The sequence below is a fragment of the Sapajus apella genome, unplaced genomic scaffold, assembly GCF_009761245.1.
Source record: "Sapajus apella isolate SASKATOON/1434 unplaced genomic scaffold, GSC_monkey_1.0 scaffold37, whole genome shotgun sequence".
Lineage (NCBI taxonomy): Eukaryota > Metazoa > Chordata > Mammalia > Primates > Cebidae > Sapajus > Sapajus apella.
Genome location: NW_022436977.1, coordinates 22,096,512 through 22,118,686, shown reverse-complemented (window position 1 = coordinate 22,118,686; position 22,175 = coordinate 22,096,512). Strand labels below are relative to the sequence as shown.

Sequence of the window (22,175 nt, the reverse complement as noted above, 5' to 3'; positions counted from 1 at the left end):
TTCTTTAACCTCTCCCAGCTTTCAATGGGAAAACTGTCTATCTCACAGGGTCACTGAGCAGACCAAGTGCAGTGACCCAAGTACTTATATGAGCATCTGCCATGAAGAAGCCCTTAAATGATATTAGTTCCCTTCCTCCTACGTCATGTTTACTCTGCTAATTTGCAGATGAATTTAAGTGTTTCTAGGATGTTGGCATATAAGACAGAGAGTAAACCACATTGTGTAAGGATACTAGGACAGGGATCCTGCAAACACGAAATCCCACAATGTAAGTCTTTTTTTAAAATTTTCTTTTTTCTGCCAAGGATCTGTCACCCAGAAGTCTTCAACATGAACTACACTCAGCAAGAGTAGGAACTACAGATAAATGTATATTCTACTCATTTAATAATTTCCAAGAGAAAAGAGTAGTTACTGGTTTCTATGGACCACAGTTTCTATTCCTGTCAATGGTCTGGGATTAAGGAGGGTGGATGCAGGAACTGACTGCCCAACCCACCCCCATATACCAGCAACTGAGCTTGGGTCTCAGATTTTTTTTTTAAACAGGGTCTTGCTCTGTCGCCCAGGCTGAAGTACAGTGGCGTGATCACAGATCACTGCAGTCTAGACCTCCTGGGCTCATGCAATCCTCCCACCAGAGCCTCCTGAGTAGCTGGGACTACAGCTGTGCACTTATAGTGCACATCTTGATAATTTTTGTATATTTGTAGAGACAATTTTGCCACATTGCCCAGGCTGGTCTCAAACTCCTGGCCTCCAGCAATCCTCCTGCCTCAATCTCCCAAAGTGCTGGGATTACAAGCATGAACCATAGCGCCTGGCCCTTGGGCGTCAGAATTCTAAGAGTATTCATATGAATCGCAAACATCATCTTTGCCCTAAATGTCTTTCCAGTTTGGCCAAAGAATCAAAGAAAATGGAACATTAAAAAGTGTTTTTATAAACTATAAAGCAATGGTCCCCAACCTTTTTAGCACCGGGGACCAGTTTTGTGGAAGACAATTTTTCCACGATGGGGAAAGGAGGGGCAAGGATGGTTTTGGGATGAAACTATCCCACCTCAGATCATCAGGCATTAGTTAGGTTCTCAAAAGGAGTGCGCAACTTAGATCCCTCCCATGTGCAGTTCGCGCTCCTATGGGAATCTGATCCCACTGCTGATCTGATAGGAGGCAGAGCTCAGGTGGTAATGCCTCCTACTGTGGTGTCCTGGGGTGGGGGGGAGCCTGCTATAAAGCAGTCTACAATGTATTTTAGTGGCAATGCCAACTTATATAGTGAGAATGACCCTAGGGCAAAGAAACAGACAAATAAATAGAACGGAGCATTGAATCCAAAAATATCCCCATGTTTCTACAGGAAATCAGTATTGAGATATCATTAACTACTTGGAAAAAAACTTTGCATCATATGTAATAATAAACTTTAGTCAGACAATCAATTTATACACAAAGCACAAAATTATAAAGGTACTAGAAATTACTACCTTTTAAAAAAATATTAGGGTTGAAGTATCTTCCTATGCATGATATAAAACACAATTAATTAAAAAAATCAGTTCCATGAACACTAAACAAAAGGCACTACAACCGAAGTTAAAATTCAGACTAGGATAAAACATCTTCAATATAATTTGCAGAGAACGGAGTTAATTACAGAAAGTAACCCAGGCCGGGTGCGGTAGCTCACACCTGTAATCCCAGAACTTTGGGAAGCTGCGGCAGGTGGATCGCTTGAGGTCAGGGGTTCGAAATTAGCCTGGCCAACATGGCAAAACCCTGTCTCTACTAAAATACAAAAAGTTAGCTGGTCATGGTGGTGGGTGGCTGTAATCCCAGCTATTTGGGAGGCAGAGGCAGGAGAATTGCTTGAACTTGGGAGGCAGAGGTTGAAGTGAGCCAGGATCACACCACTGTATCACAGCCTGGATTACAAAGCAGGACTCTGTCTCAAAATGAAGAAAAAATAAAAAGTAACCCAATAGAATGTTTTGACATGAACACAGCCAACAACTCATAAAAGGATCCTCCTACCTCAGCCTCCTGAGTAATAGGGACTACAGCTGTGTACCACCTTTGACAGGCTAATTCTTGTAGCGATGAGGTTTCACCATGTTGCCCAGGCTGGTCTCAGACTCCTAGGCTGAAGCAATCTGCCTACCTCGGCGTCCCAAAGTGCTGGGATTAGAGATGTGAGCCACCGCATCTGGCTCTGAAAAGCACTCTTCACTGGTTTACCACCTCCCAATATTTTCCCCTCTTCCTCAAAATATAAACATCCTGTGGTCAAATATATCAAGAGAATATTTAAATAAAAAGCATAGCATGTAGTAGATACTAAAGCAGTCTCTTTAGTATGTATGGTTGTATATAGTAAAGGCCTAGGGAAATCTTCCATAGGATTTTTTTGGTTTAATTCATTATAATGAAGATAAACAGCATTGTTACCAGGGTCCATTTATCAAATCATGGACAATGTATTCTTCACTAGCATTTGACATCATAATGGTATTATGAGACATAATGGGATTCTGACTGAACAAAGCTAGAAAATTACTGATTATCCAAATGCAGTTGGAGACAGGCATAATCTTTACTGCATGCTAGGCAATGTACTAAGTCCTAGATGTATGTGGCTTTATTTCACCCTCCCAAAACTCTTAAGCAAGTATTTTGCCCATTTCATAGATGAGGAAATGGAGGTTCTTACTGCTAGAAAGTAGGACAGCCAAAAATTAACATGGATCAGAGAAAATTCTGGGAAGACAGTAGAGTAGGAAACACCAGGAATCTCTCTCCCCACCTAGGCAACTGCACTGGCAGACTCTGTCTGATATAATTATCTTGGAAATCTGGAGTCTACCAAAGGCTCACAACTTCCAGGAAAAGGCCTGTACTGTCAATTACAGTTAATTTTAGTCTATTTCAGATCTTAGCACAGTAACAGCTACCCATCCCCCATTCTCATAAGGAGTGCGCAACCTAGATCCTGGGCGACAGAGGAAGACTCCGTTTAAAAAAAAAAATGGCTGGAAACTCCCCAAAAGTCATAAAAGACATGAATATACAACATCTCAGAAGCTCATCCCCAGCCCTGTGGCAGGCAACTGTGCACTTACTTCTGGAGCAGTTTGCACACAGCTTACAAGAACCAGGTGGGCAAAAAGAACCCTGTCCTCCAAATACTGGGGATCTGTGCTCTGATTACTCATTGCTGCCTCTTAGTACAGAAGGGCAGAGAAAGATGTGGATAGTCAGTCTTACACGTTTTCCCCAGTGTTAGAAACTGGTTCTCCTCTGACTGAAGTGACTGCTAGGGGTTTAAAATGGCCAGTGCTCTTTTTTCCCTTCCATCATTTTTTTTTCCCTTCTTGGGAGCCAGATATTAAAGACTTGTATATTCAAAAGCAACCACATATACTGGGGAAATGAGAAAGCTACTATGTTTATTCGGGAAAAAGTACAGACTCAGAAACGGTCCAAGACCTTAGGTTTATATCTCAGGTTGGTCCTCAGCACAAAGACAGTCTATACCCATCAAAAAACAAATAAATTAGCCAGGTATGCTGGCATGCACCTGTAGGTCCAGCTACTGGGGAGCCTGAGGCAGGAGGATCACCTGAGCCCAGGAGTTAGAGGCTGCAATGAGTCATGATTATGCCACTGTACTCCAACCTGGGTGACAGTGAGACTGTCTCAAAACAAAAAGAGGCCAGGTGCCATGGCTCATGCCTGTAATCCTAGCACTTTGGGAGGCCAAGGTGGGCAGATCATGAGGTCAGAAGATTGAGAGCATCCTGGCTAACACAGTGAAATCCTGTCTCTACTAAAAATACAAAAAAGTAGCTGGGTGTGGTGACACATGCCTGTAGTCCCAGCTACTTGGGAGGCTCAGGCAGGAGAATCATTTGAACCTGGGAGGTAGAGGTTTCAGTGAGCCAAGATCATGCCACTGCACTCCAGCCTAGATGACAGAGTGACACTCTGTCTAAAAAAAAAAAAAGAAACAAGAAACAAAAATAAATAACCCCCAGCAAATCCCAAGGAAAGGGGAAAATCTGATTTTCAGAGTTACCACATTATTAGATTCAAATATCCAATTTTTAATTAAAAAAATCAAAACGCATACAGAGAAACAAGAAGATATGATCCATTCAAAGGAAAAAAAAATAGATCAACAGAAACTGTACCTGAAAAAGACCTGATGGCATATCTACCAGACAAAGACTCTGAAACAACTATCTTAAAGATGCTGGACGAACTAAAGATATAGAGAAAGTCAAGAACACAATGTATGAACAAAATGGAAATATCAATAAGAGACAGAAAACCAAAAAAGAACCAAAAAAATTTGGAACTGAAAAGTACAACCACAAAAATAAAAAATTCACTAGAGGGATTTGAAAGCAGATTTGAGCAGGCAGAAGAAAAAATCAGCAAACTTGAAGACAGGACAATGGAAAGTATTGAGTCTGAGGTACATAAAAAAAAGGGGTAAAGAAAAGTAAACAAAGAGTAATGGGCCTGTGGGACCATCAAACACGCCAGCATGCACATTGTGGGAGTTCCTGAAGGAGAAAAGAGAAAGAGGCAGACAGAATATTAAAAATAAATAAATAAATAATGGTTTGCCGGGTGCAGTGACTCACGCCTGTAATTCCAGCACTTTAGGAGGCCTAGGCGGACAGATCATAAGGTCAGGAGAAAAGACGAAGAGAATCTTGAGATTTAAAAAAAAATTATCAGAACATTTCTCACCAGAAACACTGGAGGCTGAAAGTACGTTAGTACTTTAAAGTACTTCTTTTAAAATACTAAAAGAACTGTCAACTAAGAATCCTTTATCTGGCAAAACTGTCCTTCAGAAATGAGGGAGAAATTAAGACATTCTCAGATAAAAGCTAAGGGAGTTTGTTACCACCAGAACTCCCTTGCAAGAAATGCTAAAGGGAGTCCTGTAGGTTGAAAAGAAGGGACGCCAGACAGGAACCTGAAGGCATATGAAGAAAGATCTTAATAAGGGCAAATACATGGACAATTATAAAAGCTAATATTCTTGTAAGAAATCTGTAACTCCACTTTTTGTTTTCTGCATTATTTAAGAAACCAATACTTTCTTTTTCTAACACTGGTTTGTAGCTTCACATTTTGTTTTTTATATTAAGAGATTAATGCATTTTTAAAATTATTGGTTTATGTGTTTGAACACACAATGTATAAAGGTGTAATTTTGTAACATCAACAGTTGAAAGGAGTGGAGCTATTGCATGATATTGAAGTTAAGCTGATATAAATCCAAATGAAAGTGTTCTAACAAGAATATTAAATGTAACACCACTTAAAAGAAAATAGCTGCAGAATATATACAAAAGGAAATGAGAATTTAAATGGTTTGCTACAAAAAGTCAGCTAAATACAAAAGAAGATAATAATGCAGGAAATGAAGGGCAAGTAGCTGTAAGGCTTGCAGAAAACAAACGGTAAAAGTAACTTCCTCCTTGTCATTCGGCCTTAAAAAAGGAAATTCTGACACGTGCTACAACAGAGATGAACCTTGAAGATACTATGCTAAGTAAAATAAGCCAGTCACAAAAAGACAAATACTGTGTGATTGCACTTCATAGGAAGTATTTAGAGCAGTCAAAATCATAGAGACAAAAAGTAGATTAGTGGTTGCTGTAGTCTGGAAGGAAGAAGGAAATGGGGATTTATTGTTTAATGCAGTAGTCTCCAACCTTTTTGGCACCTGGGACCAGTTTCGCGGAAGACAACTTTTCCATAGACGGGTGGGAAATGGTTTCGGATGAAACTGTTCCACCTCAAGATCATCAGGCATCAGAGTCCCATAAGGAGCATGTAACCCAGATCCCTTACATGCACAGTTCACAACAGGGTTCACACACCTATGAGAATCTAATGCCATGGCTGATCTGACAGCAGGCGGAGCTCAGGCAGTAATGCTCACTCACCGGCCACTCATCTCCTGCTGTGTGGCCTGGTTCCTAACAGGCTGCACACTGTGGCCTGCAAGTTGGGGACCCCTGGTTTAACAGGTATAGAGTTTCAGTTTTATAAGCTATAAGATATAAGAGTTTTGGAGAGAGATGGTGGGGATTGTTGCATAACAATGTGAATGTACCTCATACCACTGAACTGTACACTTAAAAATGATTAAGGGCCAGGCGCAGTGGCTCACGCCTATAATGCCTGCACTTTGGGAGGCCGAGGTGGATGGATCACGAAGTCAAGAGACTGAGACCATCCAGGTTAACATGGTGAAACCCCGTCTCTACTAAAAATACAAAAATTAGCTGGGCATGGTGGCATACACCTGCAGTCCCAGCTACTTGGGAGGCTGAGGCAGGAGAATTGCTTGAACCCAGGAGGCGGAGACTGCGGTAAGCCAAGATCGCGCCTTTGCACTCCAGCCTGGGTTACAAGAGCAAAATACTGTCTCAAAAAAAAAAAAAAAATGATTAAGATATGGCTGCGCATGGTGGCTCAAGCCTGTAATCCCAGCACTTTGGGAAGCCAAGGCAGGTGGATCACTTGGGACCAGGAGTTTGAGACTAGCCTGGCCAACATCTCTACTAAAAACAAACCAACAAACAAATACAAAAATTAGCCTGGTGTGGTGGCAGATGCCTGTAATCCTAGCTACTCAGGTGGCTGAGGAACAAGAATCTCTTGAAGGCAGGAGGCAGAGGTTGCAGTGGACTGATATGGAGCCACTGCACTCCAGCCTGTACGAGAGTGAGACTCTGTCTCAAAATAAAAAAACAAAAAAACAAAACGAAAAATGTTAAGATGCTAAATTTCATGTTATGTGTATTTTACCACAATAAATTGGAAGAAAAAAAAAAGAATTAACCTGGATCAATCTTATTACTTCCACTGCACTAGGCTGTAAGGCCTGGGAAAGGAAGGAAAGAAAGATACCAAGAAGCAGGCAACACAGAAATGATACCATCGATGGTGTACATAAAGCAGATATAGAAATGGTGTTACACTTAACACAGGGAGAGCACACAGCATTACCTGGCTTCTACTCCAGGCCTCATGGGTGGCTTTCCTGGTGGTGGCCGAGGAAAGAACTGAGATGAAGTTGAGCTATTGACTTGATCTGTGTTGACCCATGAAACTGGCCTTGGAATTTTGCTCTTTCTAGACTGGGAGATGATAGGTGACAGAAAGCTATCTTCAGCTGACCTACTCAGGTGAGAATCTACTGTCAGTCTTGAAAAGGGAGTGAGAACTTCCTCCTCACAAAAGGAAGCAGGAACAGTAGCTAGTTTCTCTTCTAGCAATTTATCAGAGGCACTTGAGAGGTCGCCAAGGAAGGACTTGAATTGTCTTTTTTCCACCAGAAGCTTGACTAGGTCTGGCTGATAAGCTTTCTTTTGGAGGAGCTTTTCTTTTGCAGAGACTGGAAAGGATGATTCCAAAGTTGAGTCTATCTCTTGTGCTAAAACAGGGATTCGGCTGTGTCTAGTTACAAAGGATGACCTAACCATATCCTTCCGGGTTGGGGCGCCATGTTCATTCTCTGAAACACAATGAAACAGTTCTCCATTTCTAGGGGCAATTTTCTCTCTCTTACCCTCTTGGTGCAAAAAAGTAGAGAGGTCTCCTTGATGACCTGGCAAGTCTTCACTCATGATGTCATCATCCTTAGATATCTTACTTTTTTGCATTTCTGCCACCTGGCCTATCTGACCTTCAACATGTGGGTCAATGTCTCTGGGAGAAATTTCTGAAGTTCCAACTGTCAGAAGCTTCATTACCTCCTTATTTTTGTCTTGATTTGGCACCACACTAAAATTCTGTGTTTTTGTCACATCAAGAGGTTCAGTAGTAGCTGAGTGATCCTTTTCCACCATTAACAAATCTGGGAGAGAGGAGAGCTCAACACAATGCTGCCCTCTACTTAACTTCTCATCTTCATTATCTGACTCTAAAAGGATGCTTTTCTCTTCATTTTCCCCAGGGAGATTTTCAAATTCTCCCACAACCAGTCTGTTATGATCAGGAAGTTCTTTTGGTCCCAGAGCTTGAGATTGGTTACTTTCTCTAAAGTTGGGTAACATGTCATGACCAACGTGATCTATCTGAAGCCCCAAATCTGTTCTGCTTCCTCCACTAGGAGGTTCACCCTCTGTCACAACCAAGCCAGAGAAGTTTTCCCTTGGAGAGTAAAGTTCCACAGTGGGCTCCATGGGCTGAAGATCTTTCTTCTCTGGCTGCTGACCATAGTGAAAGCTTCCTGAAGTTGACTGCGTAGATGCCACAGAAGGTCTAGGAATTGTAATCTGGAGAAGGGGGAGAAAAATTAAAATGTAATTATGTAAAATATCAATAAAGATACTGAGGTTTAACACCTCAAATTCTAATTTATAGGAAGAACAGAGATGTTGAGATTTAACACCTCAAATTCTAATTTATAGGAAGAACACAGATGTTGACCAGGTCTGCCCAACTTACATGAAAAATGGAACTATTCTGAATAACAATGAATGACATTCAAGATACCCTACTCAGAAACTGTGCAGAACAGTCTCTCCCTGTAGGTTTACTCCTGCCCCTTCTTTGGTGTGCTTTAGGCCCTGGAAGACTAATTTCTAAGGACTGCACCATATGTGCTTCCTTGCTTTCTGATTTGTGTTTAGATCTGCTCAATGGATGGTACCAACAGAGAATCAGAGTGTTACAGGAAAGAGAAGGCTGGGTAATGATTCTCCTTGTTTCCCCACTGAGGACTGTGGTGTTGGTGATGGCTACATTCCACTATCCTGGCCACAGCTCCCTTCTTGTGGCCTCTCTCTCAGCTACCACTCTCGCCAGGTTCGGCTAACACCTACTTCTACTCCCCTTCCAGGAATCATGGTAGGAATGGCTCCCTCTGTTGCTGGTCCCATTGGCTCTTTTAACTCTGCTCATACATCTGTAAAAAATTCCTTACATTAAATTATCTCCAAGTCCCTTTGAGTATGCCATCTATTTCCTGCCAGAAGCCAGATATAGGATTATAGGAAAAAACTTACTGGCAAATAATTGTTCATTGAAAAACTCCAAATTTTCATGCATTTTGTTTTCCATAAATTCTATTAAATACTAGATTATATCTTCGTATAAGTAAAGACATACAAAAGTATTTACAAGTGTTTTATGATTTCCCAATTTTTCTTTTTCTTTTTTTGAGACAGGGTCACTCTGTGTCACCTAGGCTGGAGTATAGTGGTACAATCTTGGTTTACTGCACCCTCTGCTTTCCAACTTCAAGTAATCCTCCCACCTCAGCCTCCCAAGTAGCTGGGACTACAGACATGCACCACCACACCTGGCTAATTTTTGTGTTTTTTGGAGAGATGGGGTTTCACCATGCTGATCAGGCTAGTTTCAAACTTCTGAGCTCAAGTGATCCATCTGCCTCAGCCTCCCAAGTGCTGGATTACAAGTGTAAGTCACCACACCTGGCCAATTGTGTGTGTGTGTGTGTGTGTGTGTGTGTGTGTGTGTGTGTGTGTGTGTGTGTGAGATGGAGTCTCGCTCTGTTGCCCAGGCTGGAGTGCAATGGTGTGATCTCAGCTCACTGCAACCTCTGCTTCCTGGGTTCAAGCGATTCTCCCTGCCTCAGCCTCCTGAGTACCTGGGATTACAGGTGACCGCCACCATGCCCAGCTAATTTTTGTATATTTAGTAGAGATGGGATTTCACCATGTTGGTCAGGCTGGTCTTGAAGTCCTGACCTCAGGTGATCCACCAGCCTCAGCTTCCCAAAGTGCTGGGATTATAGGCGTGAGCCACCATGCCCAGCCCACACTGGGCCAATTTTTAAAGATCAAGCCTATGAGAAGTAAAAATCTACTCCCCTTTCACTGAAGTAGTTTTAATTCTATATGACATACGATTCATTATCTAATAAGAATGTCCTTCCTTAAGATACCTAAAGTTTTTATATTTTCATATCACCTAAAGTGACATGTAAGTAGGCTGAAAATAACTATATAAACAGGTAAAGGAAAAAAGTCTTTTTGAGAAAACAAGTAAGTTTAAATCACTTAATGAGACCCATTAAGTTCCAGGAAAACTACAGAAATTGGTCTGAATACAATACAGAATGAATCTGGAGTAGTCATGGGAGATTTAGTTTAGATTCAATCTCTAGTCCAAAGACGCCAAGAAACTATGCGGTTCCAGGGTCAGCTAACATGTTTAGATCTATTTCACTCTGTGTCAGGAATACTATTAGTTGCACATGGATATGTAAAACTCATGGATATGTAAACCTTGTCCTAAGCCCAGCCCAGGAAAAAAACATCTAATTAATGTCCTGGAATAGCTCCAAAACGGAAGCAGGGTCCTGAGGATCTTTCAGGCTAATCCAAGACAGGCTATTTGGGCTTAGATCTAAACTTTTAGAATAAGCGCAAATCTAAAATGATCTTGGGAAAAAGCATTAGGTTCTCTTGGTGCTGTTTTCCTTCAGGAAGTTATCTCATACCTCTGTTTTATTTTAATTATTCTAAAATATATTTAGGCAGATGGCAATTTTCTAGTATATTTTTTAAGTGATGTTGAAATCTAAAATTTATAGTAATTCACTTTTCAAAATTTACTTCTTAGTAAATGGACACAAAATTGACCATGATATGAAAAGCAAGTGTGAAATTATATTAAATGTCAAATAACAAGGGAGATGATAGCCTATAATCAAAATTGGGCTGGGTATGGTGGCTTCATGCCTATAATCCCAGCACTGTGGGAGGCCAAGGCAGGTAGGTCACCTGAGGTCAGGAGTTCGAGACCAGCCTGGCCAACATGGTGAAACCCCATCTCTACTAAAAATACAAAAAATTAGCCCAGTGTGGTGGTGGGCACTTGTAATCCCAGCTTACTGGGAGGCTGAGGTGGGAAAACTGCTTGAACCCGGAAGGCGGAGGTTGCAGTGAGCTGAGATTATGCCACTGCCCTTCAGCCTGGGTGACAGAGCCAGACTCTGTCTCCAAAACAAACAAACAAAACCCAAAAACCCAGTCACCTCATTATTATATGTAATTTTAAGTACATCAGCCAAAATGAACACAGCAGTACTATAAAAATAATACTCCGGACCAGGATTTCAAGACCAGCCTAGCCAACATGGTAAAACCGCATCTCTACTAAAAATACGAAAATTGGACCAGGCATGGTGGCTCACGCCTATAATCCCAGCACTTTGGGAGGCCCAGGTAGGTGGATCACGAAGTCAAGAAATCAAGACTATCCTGGCCAACAAGGTGAAACCCTGTCTCTGTCAAAAACACAAAAATTAGCTGGGTGTAGTGGTATGCACCTGTAGTCCCAGCAACTTGGGACGCGAAGGCAGAAGAATCACTTGAACCTAGGAGGTGGAGGCTGCAGTGAACCAAGATCGTGCCACTGCATTCCAGCCTGGTGACAGACCAATACCACTTCTCAAAACAAAACAAACAAACAAATCCAGGCCAGGCACAGTGGCTCAGGCCTATAATCCCAGCACTTTGGGAGGCTGAGGCAGGTGGATCACTTGAGGTCGGGAGTTCAAGACCAGCCTGACCGACATGGAAAAACCTTGTCTCTACTAAAAATGCAACATTAGGCAGGCATGGTGGCACATGCCTGTAATCCCTGCTACTGGGAGGCTGAGACAGGGGAATCACTTGAACCCTGGAGGCAGAGGCTGCGGTAAGCTTAGATCGCCTCATTGCACTCCAGCCTGGGAAACAAGAGCGAAACTCTGTCTCAAAAAAAACCTACCAAAAATTAGCTGAGCGTGTTGGTGGGAACCTGTAATCCCAGTTACTTGGGAGGCGGAGGTTGCAGTAAGCCGAGATCATGCCACTGCACTCCAGCTTGGGCAAGAGAGCAACACTCTTTCTCAAAAAAAACCAAAAAACAAAAAAACTCCATCAGCCTTCTGAGACTGAAGCTAGGGTTAATTTCTACAGTTCTGAGATTAACTCATTTTAGATTCAAGATATAAATGTGTATGTATATGTGGCATAAAAAAAGAGAGTGACAATTTTATACATAGAAAATATGTATGAGCCAAGCATGGTGGCCTGTGTCTATAATTCCAGCTACTCAAGAGCCTGAGGCAGGAAGATTGCTTGAGCCCAGGAGTTTGAGATCAGCCTGGGCAACACAGCAAGACCCTGCCTCAAACAAACAAACAAACAAACAAAAAACCAACAACAATAATAAACATATATGAATCACCAGACAGGAGAATTTTTCTTAAAAAGATTCTGAGCAATTACAATAAACTGCATAAACTACTCTCATATAATATTTCCATAGGACTTTAAATTTCATAAAATATTCCCCAAATCATTTTTTACAAACCTCATTTCATAGTTTCTTTATATTTTAATAGGGTACTATTATCATTTTATTATTATTATTATTATTATTATTATTTTAGAGACAGAGTCTTGCTGTCACCCTGGCTAGAGTGCAGTGGTGCAATCACAGCTCACTGCAGCCTGCAACTCCTGGGCTCAAGCAATCCAACCACCTCAGCCTCCCAGGTAGCTGAGACTACAGGAACACAGCACCATATCCAGCTAATTAAAAAAATTTTTTTTACAGATAGGGTCTCACTATGCTGCCCAGGCTGGTCTTGAATTCCTACGCTCAAGACGTGCTCCTGACTAAGCCTTCCAAAGTGCTGGGATTACAGGTATGAGCCACTGTGCCTATTCAGAATACTATTACTAACACAAATTCACAAATGAAGAAAAACACAGCCAAGAAGTCACAGATAGGACTTCAGGATTTTGAAAGTTGTGCACAGCACAGTACAGCCTACTGACAAGCACTACACACTCAAATAAAGTCTGAGAAACTAAGTCTGCAATATCTGACAAAATAAAAGGAGAAAACCAAGGATCAACAGTTGAGTATGGAGAAGAGAAAGCTAATTCCAAGTGTAGCTGCAAATAGCTTCCTTAAACTATGAAGACATAAAAGCAGTTCTCATACTTGGAACACTGTACAAATGAACCAAATAAATAATCTGCCATTAAGCCATATGCATCTTTTATGTCTTTAATTTCCATAATTTACAAACATTTCATTATAGCATTAATTCAATCATTTCCTTTCTTCTGTTCTATAATTGTATTATGTATATCTTTCTAAAGAATTAGAAAAGGATCTCAATATTTTCCATTTCTTTCATGGTTTTTTAGTTCTATTAATGCCTAGTACTAAGTTTGACTAAAATTAGTGTCAGAGTTAATAGTTCCGGTAAAGCAGCCTCACTATTTTTCAGTCACCCCATGTTTCAAACTAGCCACTAGTGAGAAACAATGAACTGCATACCAACTACCATTTGCATTTTAACTTACAGATTATTCTTTTACTTTTCTCTCATTCAAGGATTGTAATGTTTCTAAGATAAAACTATGTGAAACTCAACATTCATTCCAAATAGCCTAACTTCCAAATGGAAATAATGTTGTATATTAAATTTCTATGTCTCATTTTTATTTGTTGACAAAGGCAAATAATTTAGCAGATATATACATAGTAGAATAATTTATTGGTACCTTATACAGCCTCAGCTATTAAAAAGTTAAATTTAGCCATTCAAATTCCACCACAGATCTCTTTTGTTTAAAGTGGCTTTATATAATACTTTATAGAAATGTTGAAAATTATAAATAAAATTACGACAATTACTGAACCACAATTTTATCTATCAAATTTTAATTTCAATTAAGAAATAGTACACAGCAGTGATAAGAGGCCATATGAAAAGAAATTAGGAACAGGATGGCTGACTAGAAGCACCTGGTACTCTCCTCCCCACAAGAAAGGACCAAGGCAACAAACAAACAGCTAATATTTGACTGGAGGGTGAAAGGGATAGCCCTGGAGTCCAGTGGGAGAGTGGAGAGGTGGTGATGTTCAGAAGCCCAGAAGCAGCTGGGTGCAGTGGCTCATGCCTGTAATCCTAGCACTTCGGGAGGCTGAGGTGGGTGGATCACCTGAGGTCAAGGGTTCGAGATCAGCCGGGCCAAAATGGTGAAACCCTGTTTCCACTAAAAACAACAACAACAAAACCCCAAAATTAGCCAGGAGTGGTGGTGCACACCTGTAATCCCAGCTGCTTGGGAGGCTAAGGCAGGACAATCGCTTAAACCAGAAAGGTGGAGGTTGCAGTGAGCCGAGATAGCACCACTGCACTCCAGCCTGGGCGACAGAGCAAGACTCCATCTCAAAAAAAAAAAAAAAAAGCCCAGGAAGGCAGCATGGAGGCACCCAGCCTCTGCTTCCCCATTTCTTAAGCCCAGATTGGGCTGGAGTCAAGAGCTACTTTCTGTTGTGGGAAAAAGGTAAGCAGAAGACCCTCATCAGCCCTCACTGCCACTGCAAACACCTACAATCCCTACTACCAGAGAATCCCACAGTCCTTGTAGGCCCGGAGCCCAGTTTGGAAAACTGCCAAAAATTCACACAGCTGCTTTGCTCAAGATTAGGAAAACAAGGTGAGCATTACCGCCCACCCCTGTGAGCCAAGCTGCCACAGCTTAGTGCCACCCTTACACCAGAGGCACTTCTGGAGTGCACCTTTTTCTGGGGCCCAGAAGCCACTGCACCTCTCCAGCCATTGGGCTCCATCTTCATTCCACCAAGCTCACACAGGTGGCTGGTGGCTACAATGTCATGACCCTGACTGCTTGGAGCCTGGGCTCAGGATCGGCTGTGATTCGAGTCCTTCACAGCAGGAAAACTAACCCCTAACATTCACACTTCTAGGTAGAAAAACAGTCTGGTAGTCCCACACAGGGCAGACCCACCCTCAGGTCAGTGTATCTGCCAGCACTCAGGGCCAGCTGGCTCAGGCCAGGTCCTGGCAGACATACCCCCAGGGCAGCTGAGCAGCTGCACACCTGTGCCTTGGACCTGAGAAACAGCCTGCAGAGACTGTATGTATGTATGCCTCCCAGAGGAGCCAAGCAGCCATGAGCCCATGTCCCTGGCCAGAGTAACAGCACTGTGGCCCCAACCCCAGTGACCCAGACTCCAAACTGGCTGATCCACTTGTGTGCACATACATACGCTGACCTGAGAAGCAGCCTGTTGAGACCACACCCAGAAAATTCATACCAACACTGCCAAAAACTCTCTCACCTTAGGCCATAGGGACACTTGCAAACATCACTAGCATGGGTTACAGCTGAAGAAATTGCCTAAGACTACACTATTGCATCCCCTAACATCAAAGCCAAGGTACTCCACAACTGATACCCCAAGACCCAGGTCTTTTCCTATGAAACCTACTCCATAAAATTAGGAGAGTCAACTGTTCCACCAGATGGATAGAAATTAACATAGGGACACATCAAACATGAAAAAGCAAGGAAACAGGACACCTCCCAAGGAACAATAATTCTCCAGTAAGAGACCCCAATCATAAGGAAATATATAAAATCCTAGAAAAACAAATAATTTTAAAGAAACGCAGTGAGATACAAGATAATAAAGATAATTTGGCCGGGCGCGGTGGCTCAAGCCTGTAATCCCAGCACTTTGGGAGGCCAAGGTGGGTGGATCACGAGGTCAAGAGATTGAGACCGTCCTGGTCAACATGGTGAAACCCCGTCTCTACTAAAAATACAAAAAATTAGCTGGGCATGGTGGTGTGTACCTGTAATCCCAGCTACTCAGGAGGCTAAGGCAGGAGAATTGCCTGAACCCAGGAGGCGGAGGTTGCGATGAGCCGAGATCGCAATATTGCACTCCAGCCTGGGTAACATGAGTGAAGCTCTGTCTCAAAAAAAAAAAAAAAAAAAAAAAAAGATAATTCAATAACATAAGAAAAAAATTCATGATTTCAATGAGAAATTCAATAGAAATAGATATCATAAAAAAGCAAACAGATCTTAGCACTAAAGTTATTAAATGGGCCAGGTGTGGTGGCTCAGGCCTGTAATCCCAGCACGCTGGGAGGCTGAGGAGGGCAGATCACTTGAGGTCAGGAGTTCCAGAGTAGCCTGGCCAACATGGTGAAACCCCATTTCTATTTAAAATATAAAAAATTAGCCAGGTGTGGTAGCTTGTGCCTGTAATCCCAGCTACTCAGGAGGCTGAGGCAGGAGAATCGCTTGAACCAGGAGGCAGAGATTGCAGTGAGCTGAGATCATGCCACTACACTCCAGCCTGGGCAACAGAGACAGACTCCGTCAAAAAAAAAAAAAAAAAAAAAAGAATTCAATGTGAATAAAAAAAAATACAATTGAGAGCTTCAACAACAGACTAGACAAGGCAGAACTTCTGAACTTGAAGACAAGTCTTTTGAATAACTCAGGCAGACAAAAATAAAATTTTTTAATAAAGTAGATCATGCAGGATCTACTAGATTTGCTGTATTTTATTTGTTAAGCAAGCAAATAACTAGGAATAAATTTAACTAAAGAAGTGAAAGATCTCTACAAGTAAAACTATAAAACACTGATGAAAGAAATTGAAGAAGACACATAACAAAATGGAAAGATATCCCATGCTTATGTATTGGAATGATTAATATTGCTAAATTAATAGTGTTTAAATGTCTACAGTACCTGAAGTGCTACAGATTCACTGCAATCCCTATCAAAATACCAATGACATTGTTCACAGAAATAGAAAAAACAATCTGAATCCAAATAGCTAAAGCAATCCTGAGCAAAAATACAAAACAAAAGCTGGAGGTATAACACCAAGTAATTTCAAATTATATTGCAAAGCTATAGTAACCAAAACAGCATGGTACTGGCATAAAAATAGACATATAGACCAACAGAAAAGAACAGAGAATCCAGAAATAAATCCATTTATCTACAGATTTTTGACAAAGGCACCACAGCATTCATTGGGGAAAGAACAGTCTCTTCAATAAATGATGCTGGAAAAACTAGATATCCACATGCAGAACAATGAAACTAGATCCCATCTCTCACCCTATATAAAAATCAGCTCAAAATAGACTGAAGACCTAAATGCAAGGCCCAAAACTATAAAACTACTAGAAGAAAACATAGGGTAAATGTTTCAGAACGTTGGTCTAGGAAAATACTTTATGAATGACACCTCAAAAGCACAGACAACAAAAGCAAAAATAAATGGGATTATATAAAGCTAAAAACCCGCTTCACAGTAAACAGTCAACAGAGTGAAAATATAACCTACAGAAAGGAAGACAACATCTTCAAACTACTCATCTGACAGGGGATTAATATCCAGACTATATAAGGAAATCGAACATCTCAACAGCCAAAAAAAAAAAAAAAAAAAAAAAAAAAGAAAAGAAAAGAAAAGAAAAGTGTCATTAGAAAATGAGCAAATGGTCGAAACAGACATTTCTCAAAAGAAGATATACAAATGGCCAACAAATACATGAAAAAATGCTCAATATCACTAGTCATCAGGGAAATGCAAATCAAAACCACAATGAGAAATTATATCACCCCAGTAAAAATGGCTATCATCAAAAAGACAATAAATAACAAATGCTGGCAAGGACGCAGAGAAAAGGGAACTCTCAAATACACTGTTGGTGGGTGATATGGTTTGGCTATGTCCCTACCCAAATCTCATCTTGAATTCTCACGTACTGTGGGAGGGACCCAGTGGGAGGTAATTAAATCATAGGGGCAGGTGTTTCTCATGCTATTCTCTTGATAGTGAGTAAGTCTCACAAGATCTTATGGTTATTATAAGGGGGAGTTTTCCTGCACAAGCTCTCTTTGCCTGCTGCCATCCACATTAAGATGTGACTTGCTCCTCCTTGCTTTTCCACCGTGATTGTGAGGCCTCTCCAGCCATGTGGAACTGTAAGTCCAATTAAACCTGTTTCTTTTGTAAATTGCCCAGTCTCAGGTATGTCTTTATCAGCAGCGTAAAAACAGATTAATACAGTGGGAATCTATAGCTACTATGGTGAACAGTATGTAGGTTCCTCAAAAAACTACAAATAGAACTACCATACAATTCAGCAATCCCACTACTGGGAAAATCAGTATATCAAAGAGATATCTGCATACCCACGTTTACTGCAGCACTGTTCACAATAGCCAAAATATGTTATCAACCCAAGTGTACAACAACAGATGAGTGGATAAAGAAAATGTGGTATATCAGCCGGGCCTGGTGGCTGACGCCTGTAATCCCAGCACTTTGAAAGGCCAAGGCAAGTGGATCACCTGAGGTCAGGAGTTAGAGACAAGCCTAACCAACACGGCAAAATGCTATCTCTACTAAAAATACAAAAATTAGCCAGGTATGGTGGTGTGTGCCTGTAGTCCCAGCTACTCGAGGTGAGGCAGGAGACCTGCTTGAACCCAGGAGGTGATGGTTGCAGTGCACCAAGATTGCCACCACTGCACTCCACTCTGGGCGAAAGAGCGAGACTCTGTCTCAGAAAAAAAAAGAAAAAGAAAAAGAAAAGAAAAGAAAATGTGGTATATATAAACAATGGAATCTTATTCAGCCATAAAAAAACAAAATCCTGTCATTCATGGCAACATGGATGGAACTTATATAATGCTTATTATTATTATTTTTGAGACAGAGTCTCACCCTGTCACCCAGGCTGGAGTGCAGTGGAGCGATCTCTGCTCACTGCAACCTCTGCCTCCCGGGTTCAAGCAATTCTCCTGCCTCGGCCTCCTGAGTAGCTGGGATTACAGGCATGCCCCACCACACCCAGCTAATTTTTGTATTTTTAGTGACGCATGCCAGGAAAAGCCACATGAAACTGCTATTTCTTTTTTTTTTTTTTTTTGAGACGGAGTTTCACTCTTGTTACCCAGGCTGGAGTGCAATGGTGCGATCTCGGCTCACCGCAACCTCCGCTTCCTGGGTTCAGGCAATTCTCCTGCCTCAGCCTCCTGAGTAGCTGGGATTACAGGCACACGCCACCATGCCCAGCTAATGTTTTGTATTTTTAGTAGAGACGGGGTTTCACCATGTTGACCAGGATGGTCTCGATCTCTTGACCTTGTGATCCACCCGCCTTGGCCTCCCAAAGTGCTGGGATTACAGGCTTGAGCCACCGCGCCCGGCCGGAACTGCTATTTAAAATAAAGTTTACCACTGTAATGTCTCTCAAATCTTCACTGAGATTTTCACAGTTTAGGCCCTCATCATATCTGTCTGGATTAGCACCAAACCCTCCTCACAGCCCATTCTCCCCTACCTTGCTGCCAAAGAGCGCATTACTCCACCGCCTCAATGGTGGCAGTTTCTTGTCCCACAGCCCACATATCTCAGCATGGCAAGCAAAGCCCTTTATAACTTTACCTTTTAAAGCTTGTCTTCAGCCTCTTTCTTTTGTCTAACATTTCTGGATCATTTATTTAAATGCATTGATGTCTGGTGCTTCAGGCCTCTGGGCCTTTGCACATTCTCTTCTTTGTCTGACACTCTCACAACACCCTCCCACAAACTTAATCCTTATTCAAACTCCACTTATTTTTGAAGCATTCCTTAATCTTGCCAGGAAGATTTTTAATTTTTCTTCCTCCATAATTATGAAGATAATGCATCTTTACCATGGAAAAAAAAATTAGAAAATAAAGAAAAGTTGAAAAAATAAAGATATCCAAAATTCTACTCCTCAGTCCTAGGCAGATATGTCTGTGTCCTCATTTCTGTAAAGAGCCCATTACAATTACTTGAGGTTGTTTAAGGTAACGGTTTAGATGTAAGTTTTCATTGCCAGCCTGAGAGGTTGGTGTCAACTTGTTATCCCTGAACTATAACATAAAGCATGGAAATTAGCAGATACTTCACTGGTAGGAAGAAATGAACATAATTAAGGCAATGCAAGTAACTGCTAATTTAAATTTTATTACTGCTGGTATTGGTAGTCCTGTAAATACAGTCAGAGGAATTCTCTCAATAGATGTTGGCTAACAGATTATTAAAAATTCTGCTACTCTTTTTCCTTTGGTCCTGCTCCTTCTTTGTGCATTATTTTAAACCCCCTTTCCTCTTCTTGATCTCTAAGAAACAAGTCAATTAGGAAAGTCCTTCAGTATAGTCAGCATTGGCAATGCCCTGGTGTGAAGGACAGAAGACTGGCATAAGGTGCAATCTCCTGGCATGGGGGACGAACACCAAGTCTAGTCTACCAGTGTCTGACTCTTCATGGATTGTCTCCTGAGGCTTAGTGCTCTCAGTACGAAAAGAGATAATAATATTCCCTCTGCTTGTCCCATGGAGTTGCTGTTAAGATCAAAGAGGGAAATATTCTATAAAATATAAATGTAAGGTAATATGGTGGACAGCTTCTAAAATGGTTCCCAATGACCCAGAGGTGTCTCCTGGTATTCACACCCTTGTATAGACCCTTATCCACTGTTGGGGTTACAGGGATGGTCTCTGTGAGCAGTAGAATATGGCAGAAGTGATGGAATGCCCCTTCTGAGACAGATTAGAAAAGACTGTGGCTTCCATCTTGGTGGGGATGCATTGTCTTCACCTCTCTTCCCCCATCTCTCTTTCTCACCTCACTCACTGGGAAAGCTAGATGTCATGTCAACTATGGAGAGGCCCAAATAGTGAGGAACTAGAGCCTCTGGCCAGCAGCCAGTAAGGAACTGAGTGAGGCCTGCCAACAATCATGTGAGTGAAGTTGGAAGTGGACCTTCCCTTTCCAGCCAAACTTTTAAGTTTATTTTAACCCTGGCTAAGAGCTTGACAAACTCCTCATGAGAGACCAGGCATGAGCTAGAACCACTGAACTAAAGCCACTTCTGCATTTCTAGCTCTAAGAAATTGTGCAAAATAATGACTGTTGTTTAAAGATACTAAATTTGGGCTACTTTGTTACACAGCAATAGCACTGGATAACATATGGGTGATGTCACTAGTGCCCAGCCGCATTTATACCATTTCTAAAGGTAATATTAAAATGAAGCACTGGCTGGGCATGGTGGCTCATGTCTGTAATTCCAGGACTTTGGGAGGCTGAGGCTGGAGAACTACTTGAGCCCAGCAGTTTGAGACCAGTCTGGGCAACACAGTGGGATCCCATCTTACAAAAGATTAAATTAGTCAGGTGCAGTAGCTCACACCTGTAATCCCAGGACTTTGGGAGGCCAATATGGGAGGACCACTTGAACACAGGAATTTGAAACCACCCTGGGCAACATGGCAAAAGCCTGTCTCTACAAAATAACAACAACAACAACAAAATTAGCTGGGTGTGGTGACTCATGCCTGTAGTCCTAGCTACTTGGGAGGCTGGCATGGGAGGGTCACCTGAGCCCAGGAGCTCGAAGTTACAGTGACGTATGATAGTTCTACTGTGCTACAGCCCGGGTGACTGAGCAGGACCCTACCTCTAAAATAGAGACAAAAAACTTAGAAATAAGTACACAACTGATGCAGCTGATATTTCATTACAGACTTTCAGTTAATAAAAAAAAAAATTAGTCGGGCGTGGTGGCAGGTGCCTGTAATCCCAGCTACATGGGAGGCTGAGGCAGGAGAAGCACCTGAACCTAGAAGACGGAGGTTGCAGTGAGCCACGATCGTGCCACTGCACTCCAACCTGGGTGACAGAGTGAGACTCCATCTCAAAAATAAATAAATAAAAAGAAAAATAGTTCAAAAATATCTAAAAATAAGGTCAAACATCACATACGTGAATACAAACCTATCAACAACTTGTCAGAGAAAACATTGCAGTAGTGTAAGAGAACCATGAGAACAATCTTTGTCAATAGGACAGCATCGAGACAGGGCAAAAAAATACTAGGAGAAATAGAGCTTAGGCTTTAGAAAGCCTCCATGAAGGAAGGCACACCAGAATGCTGTTGGAAAGATGCTAGAGCAAAAGTTAGTACACAACATAATAGAGTTAAAGAATGTGAGGCCGGGCACGGTGGCTCAAGCCTGTAATCCCAGCACTTTGGGAGGCCGAGGCGGGTGGATCACAAGGTCAAGAGATCGAGACCATCCTGGTCAACATGGGGAAACCCCGTCTCTACTAAAAATACAAAAAATTAGCTGGGCATGGTGGCGCGTGCCTGTAATCCCAGCTACTCAGGAGGCTGAGGCAGGAGAATTGCCTAAACCCAGGAGGCGGAGGTTGCGGTGAGCCGAGATTGCGCCATTGCACTCCAGCCTGGGTAACAAGAGTGAAACTCCGTCTCA

General features: G+C 41.8%; 1 protein-coding gene across 5 annotated transcripts in view; it reads right to left on the bottom strand.

Annotated features, from left to right (window-relative positions):
- Positions 1-22,175, bottom strand: part of TTBK2 (tau tubulin kinase 2) — a 171,867-nt gene that overhangs the window by 5,824 nt on the left and 143,868 nt on the right. For all 5 annotated transcript variants that reach the window (XM_032297734.1, XM_032297735.1, XM_032297736.1 and 2 more), the window contains one exon: positions 7,044-8,314. In XM_032297734.1, the coding sequence (XP_032153625.1) occupies positions 7,044-8,314 (1,271 nt within the window). The remainder of the gene's footprint in view (positions 1-7,043; positions 8,315-22,175) is intronic.